The following is a 6,775-nucleotide window of genomic DNA, read 5'->3' on the forward strand; positions in this document are numbered from 1 at the left end:
TGGGTCCGTGTGTGCCTTTGGGTCCATGTGTGCCTTTGGGTTCATGTGTGTCTTTGGGTCCGTGTGCGCCTTTGGGTCAGTGTGCCTTTGGGTCCGTGTGCGCCTTTGGGATGAGTAAGTGCACTAGGGAATATGGTTTGTGTAGACACAGAGGTAGAAGAGTAGGATAGTGGTTTTGGAGAGTGAGAACGTACTGTGAGCATTGGGAAGGAGCACGGGCAGAGATGAGGATGGCACTCTTGGAAGTTACTCTTTTGCAACTAACTGGGTAGAGAGAGAATACATACAAAAACTGAAGGTTATGACCAGGCACATCGACTTTCAAGCCACTTTTAGCATATATCAGAGACCTAAGTCATTCTAAGTTTAGTTTCCTTTGTTTCTAGGATGAAGGTAATATTCTCCTTAAAGAATACTGGAGCTGTGCCCAGGTGAGTACGCCTCAGTCCCACTTGCGAGAGAGAAGAAAGAAATCCCAAGTGGGGAGGGAGGGAGGGAGGGAGGGAGGGACCTGGGAGAGAAAGGGGAAGGGGGAGGGAGAGAAAGGGGAACATGATCAGATATTGGGTAAGGGAAAATGACCGAGGCCCTGAGGACCAGCAGAAAGAATGGAAACAGGCAACCTCAGGATATAGGAGGTTGTGGGGACTCTCCAGAATGCACCAGAGACCTGGGACGTGAGATACTCTCAGGACTCAAAGAGAGGGACCTTAGAAGAAATGCCTGACAGTAGGGAGAGGGAACTTATAGAGCCCACCTCCAGCAGGAAGACAGGACATCAAGTGAGGGATAGGGTTGCTATCCCACAGTCACATCTCTGACCCATAATTGTTTCTGTCTGAAAGAATTACAGGGATGGAAATGGAGAGGGGCTTAAGGAAAAGAAGGTCTAGCAACAGACAGACCCAAAGTGGGATCCAGGTCAAGGGGAGATCCCAAGGCCTGACACTATTACTGAGGCTATGGAGCACTCACAAAAAGGGGACCTAGCATGACTGCCCTCCAAAAGACCCAACATGCAGTTGAAAGTCAGATGCAGATATTTGCACCCAACCAATGGACAGATGCAGCTGATCTGTTGTTGAATTATGGAAGGCTGAAAGAAGCTGAGGAGAAGGGTGATCCTGTAGAAGGGCCAGCAGTCTCAATTAATCTGGACCCCCGAGATCTCTCAAACATTGGACCACCAAACAGACAGTATACACCAGCTGATATGAGGCCAACACAAGTACAGTAGAGGACTTCCGGGCCTGTGTCCATTCAGAGCTGATGCACCTAACCCTCAAGGGACTGGAAGCCCCAGGGAGTTTAGCAGTCAGGTGGGGTCGGGGGTAGGGACATCCACATGGAGACACTCCCACTATGGAGCATAGTGGGTGGTGGGGAGGAGGTATGGGATGTGGGAACAGTGGGTAGATGGGGGCGGGAATAAAATATGAAGTGAAAAAACTAAATTAATTTAAAAAGAAAGAATACTAGAGCTATCCGAATGTCATTCTATGCAAAAGTATCTGGAAACTGTGTACTCAGCTTAGATAAGAGTGAGCTGGCAGCTTAGGAGATTCTTAGAGTCAGTAGATGTTCACCATCAAAAACAGTCATCAAGGACCAGTATAGACGAGAACTGCAAGGATAATCTGGGGCCACAGACATGAGGATTCTCATCATAGCTCCAAAAGTATACAGGGAGGGGGGCAATGGTCATGGTGATGCTTGTCTAGCAAGCATCAGGATGCAGAGGCAGCAAAATAGCAAGCTTGAGACAGCCAACCTGGCTTTCAAACATCTCAAGGACAGAGGATGTCACTCAATGGTAAAGTACCTGTCTATCTGTCTACTATACACAAGCCCCTGAGTTCAAACTCTAACACCATTTAAAGACAAAGAAAGAAAGAAAGAAAGAAAGAAAGAAAGAAAGAAAGAAAGAAAGAAAGAAAGAGAGAGAGAGAGAGAGAAAGAGAGAGTGAGAGAGAGAGAGAGACAGACAGACATTAGAGGAGAGAGAGGGAAGGAGAGGGGGAAGGGAGGGAGGGAGGGAGGGAGGGAGGGGACAAAGGAAGGAGCAGGGCTGAATCACACTGAAGCACAGAAGACAGACTTTCCTGATCATGCACTTATTTCTACTGGCTTAGTTACTTTCACACATTTAATACATGGGTGATGAACTGGCACCTTAAGGACATCCTCTGTCCTCCCATTGGTACATGGACAATGACGGAAATGCTAGGGGAATGCACTTACTTAGAACAGTACTTGGCACATAGTGAACCTTACTTATCCCCTTCATAAACAAGCTGCAGTAAAGTCCCCAATTTAATATACAAAGCGTATTTCAAAGTCAAGCAGCCATGAGCCATGGGTCTTTTCTGTGTTACCTGTATTTCTGGTGCAACAAGGCCACTTTCTGGGCTGCTTCTTCCAGCACTTTTTCATCCTGTAGCCATGCCTGAAGGAAACACACAACAGTGAGCACGTGAACGTTTGCGAACAGTGCTAGCTAGCGCTGGGAAGCTTTGCTTCTGTTCCTGGCCATGATGCATCTAAGGAACTGAGTGGTTTCTGCTCAGAAGCTAAAGCATTTCCCTGCCTTCTCCTCGCCTCCGAGGGGAAGTTTCAGCTGAGTTTTAAGGTTGGAAACATCCATGAGACGGTTCTGAGCTCAGCGCTAACCCACTGACAATGGGTTACATCCATTTCCTCAACAGCAACTTTAGACCGTAGAAGGCAGGGTTTTAGCAATGATAACAAGTCAGGTTCATTCCAACAGTAGCTTTGTGATTCTCCAAAACCAAAACCAAATCTCTCTCCTTGGACTCATAACCAAAGGCAGAAACAATGTCTGTAGGTACAGCACAGGAAATTATACCCTCAGATTCTGTGAATTTACAAAGACTAGGAAGACTGTAACAGGGAAAGATTGAGGCACGAGATGTTTACAATGACCTTATAATGCTAGTTCTGCTTAGAACATCTACCATGTGGGCAATCAGGAATTGTTAAGAGTATAGGAACAAGCTATACATGAAAGAGCCAAATGCCAAAAGAGGTCTTACCACCGGGAGCAAGGCAAATTTCTGAAGAAAATCTTGGGATTCATACTGATCAAAGTCACCAAAATCAGCTAAATAAAATGATAAACATCCACATGTTGGTTACATTTAATTTTCACAACAACACACATGCACGTCAGAAATCAATAAATAGTATGGATAGATAACATGTTTCTATGATTCAGAAACCAACTCTGTCTGATAGCTAATAGAGCAAATGTTTAGGGCATAGTCTACAAAACAATAAGTGGATCAATGCACACTGGCTTGGGGAAAATGTCTATGAAGTGAGACAAGCCTGCCCTGCATGTGACATGCTTCTGTGCACAGGTAAGTGTCAAACAGGGACAGGGAACATGTCCTGTGACTACATACATTCAGGTAACATATAGGAAACCACACACCAAGGTGTCATTAGTTTGATATTCTCAAGGCCACAGGTGCCTATGCCAGCTAGAATCTGGAAGAATTTCATCATTTTTCCTTTTTCCTTTGTGTCTTGTTTTGGCTTGAGACATGGTCCCACTCTGTAGTCTTGACTGACCTAGAAGTCTCTACATAGAACAGGCTGGCCTTGAACTCACAGATCACAGAGATCTGCTTCCTTGCCAGTATTAAAGTTATATGGCACTGTGCCCAGCTTAATTTTTCTTTTGATTGTATTCCAGTTTCCATGGTTAAACACCCGTTACCGCTTGAAATAATGTACCAGCAGAAATTTCTGTGCAGCATAGATGTATACATAAACATCTGCAATTGATTTTTAAAAATGTATGAAACAAACCCACTTCTATTACGAGTGAAGATGCTCTATAATTCGGAATTATTATATTCAGTAATTATTAGAGAAACCAAAGAGGTGAGATATTCTTAAAATATAAATGAACACAATTTCAAACTCATTGATAGAAAGGACATTCTTCCCAAAATACTGAGTTCAAATCAAGTCTTGAAGTGAAATTAACACTTATCATATTAAATTCTTTGATATCTAGATATCTAGATATATAGATAGATAGATGTTTGCTCCTTTGACTTGTTTCATAACTCATCTCTCAGAAATGTCCACAAGTCTCACATTTCATTGAAGTGATTCAAATGGTCTTCCTACAAGTCTCCAGATAAAAACATAGTATTCCATTAATAATAAATACTATATAAATACTATATAGATACCACATAAATACTATAACAATTCATATAGAAAATCAGTTACTTACCGAATGAATCCTTTACTGTTTTGGCTCTAACAACATCTTAATCTGACAGACATATTCTTCACATGCACTGCTTACCTTGAACAGCTAAGCCAGCCAGCTGAATGGCTTGTTCTAATGTACAGGGAAGGTTTCCTTCCAGAATATCTTTCTTCAGCTGCAGGTAATACTGATACCTGTTTTAAAGGATGAGTTTTTGAAACCAGTATCATTATAATCTCTGGCCAAGACTCACTGCACTTTACCTTAGTTTAGTATGGAAACATAAACTATCAAATAAAACTGTAGACCTAGATGTTTTCAAAGAGTGGGAAGAAAGCCACAAACAATGTAAGCACACATTTGAGCTGTTAAATGGCAAATCTGTTATTTATCCCTTGCTTTAATTATTTCAAAGTCAAAATAAGGGATCAAGGATGTAGCTCCGGGGTAAATGTTTGCTTAGCACGTGTGAGCCTGGCTTGATCCCCAGTAAGCCACACACCCCTCAGAGAAAACCGAGGTCAGAGTCATCTCTAGAAGAACACCCCATTTGTCTTATGCCCTGTAAAACAGTCCTGGCTATCCATTCTTCACAGTAAGGAAAATGCACACTCAATGACCAATCTTTACTTTTAAGCCTCCCTCTTGTAACTTGGTAATATAAGACTTTATGTAGATAGGTAAAAACTTCACTAGCTCTGTAAAATTTAAGGCAAATAATTCTTGCTATTTCAGACTAGGCTATCACTAAGCTTTTAAAGTATAATCCTAAAAAGAATAACTTTGAAAAGACTTTAATATTCTGTAACATAGTTTCTTCTTCTGCCCCCTTAGTATCAAGTGGACCTAGGTGTAAATTCCAACCCTGGAATTCAGGATTTTGTACAACCTTTGGCAAGTCCTAGTTTGTAGATTCACATTATTATCAATAAAATGTAGATATGACCACCCCTTCACAGGGCTGAACGCATCCAAGTGGCCCAAATAAAGCCCTTAACAACACTGGACATGTCCCAGCATTCAGGCAGCATGGGATTATCAGCATGCATTTCCAGTCAGGCAACAATGTTATCCTATCATCTCTCTGTTAGGATAAAGCTTCAAAAACATGATGTTTCCTTCTATTCCCTGAATAGGTCAGTGCAAGGGCCTGTCATTGTTCGTTCTACAGCATCATTCTAGACACTGGAGGCAGTGTTAGGTGTGGTCCAGTGACTCTGCCAGTGCAGGTTACAATGCCATCTCCCTAGGTTTGGTGCCTTTGCGTAGTCCAAGCACAGACTATATCTGAATTCCCCAGAATTCATATGCACTCTTGTGTCATCCTTTCAGCTAGACTCTGCCTTTTGTTATCAAATGGCCTGACCAACACACCATTTACTTAAATATAAAGAATTTATATCCGGCTTTCCCCTTCTACCAGCTAGCAGACATTATTAGCAATCAGTGAACTGAGTAGAATACTGGTAATTCTAGGGTGTCAGAGGGGGGAACCTGCAACTTTCTGTAAGTCTTTCAAATGCCAAAAGAGATGATATTTACGGAAGTACATCTAGTGCGTATGTGCCACATAGTCCTCATTATGCTAGCCTCTTTCCTTACATCAGTAAAAACCTTGAATGCAGCATCCATTACATCCACAGACCAAACTAACTGAGGCTTGTATACAATCTTCTTACCTTAGCTTTGAACAGATATTATGTTCAAATATATGGATTTTTCCATATATGCCATAAATTGTTCATTGCTAGCTCAATATCCTTTATGTAAAATCCCATGTATAAATGTCCTTGTAAATGACATACCAGGAAAGTGCCACATTTACAAACAAGAATACTTCAGAATGGTGAGACAAGATGAGTCTCTTCCATTAACACTCATATAGGCTGTAACAATATTGTTATAAGGAACAAAAAATGGACTAGTTCAGTAACCAAGAGATTATGTACTAGTAATTTGTAAATTTGTAAAAATTCAATCTATCCAGTTATCATTTATAATCCTCAAAATTTACTATCTTTGGCAAACAACAATCCCCGTAAGGTCTTCTCATATGGGTGACAGTTTTCTGCTGCCCTGTGACTACATTTTCCTGACAAGTCCTCATGTGATTCAGATTTCTGTTCTCTGCCTTTTTTAAACAGTGCTTTTGAATGTTGGGGGAGGGGGTAGTAGGAGGTTGTTTTCTTAGTAAAAAACACATGAAGTCACTGCTACAGGATAAAGAGCCTGAGTACCAATCACCTGTAGAGTTTCTCTGTATGACACATAATTCTCCTCAGCCTTCCTCCTTCCTAGAAACCACTGCTCTGCCTCCTGACTCTACAGCTCTGAGACCTGGGACCTGCCCAGATAGCGCAGACTGTGAGGGAACCTAGGAAGTGGGAAGGAGACACTGAGGGCAATAGGATGTATTCTTAGAGCTGTCATACAAGGCTGCATGGTTGGCCATGGGGCACCCATTTCATATCCAGAAGGCTTCTTATTGATACTCATGACCATACTTCTTTTTTTTTTTAATTAGGT

The 6,775-nt window shown here is 41.9% G+C and overlaps 1 protein-coding gene across 2 annotated transcripts in view; it reads right to left on the bottom strand.

Moving 5' to 3' along the window:
* Ptpn21 (protein tyrosine phosphatase non-receptor type 21) overlaps nucleotides 1-6,775 on the bottom strand; it is a 59,263-nt gene that overhangs the window by 30,539 nt on the left and 21,949 nt on the right. For both annotated transcript variants that reach the window (XM_021179067.2, XM_029484619.1), the window contains exons 4-6: nucleotides 4,346-4,443; nucleotides 3,054-3,121; nucleotides 2,376-2,446 (exon numbers count right to left, since the gene is read on the bottom strand). In XM_021179067.2, coding sequence (XP_021034726.1) covers nucleotides 2,376-2,446; nucleotides 3,054-3,121; nucleotides 4,346-4,443 — 237 coding nt within the window. The remainder of the gene's footprint in view (nucleotides 1-2,375; nucleotides 2,447-3,053; nucleotides 3,122-4,345; nucleotides 4,444-6,775) is intronic.

This window comes from Mus caroli, chromosome 12 (assembly GCF_900094665.2).
Source record: "Mus caroli chromosome 12, CAROLI_EIJ_v1.1, whole genome shotgun sequence".
Taxonomy (NCBI): Eukaryota; Metazoa; Chordata; class Mammalia; order Rodentia; family Muridae; genus Mus; species Mus caroli.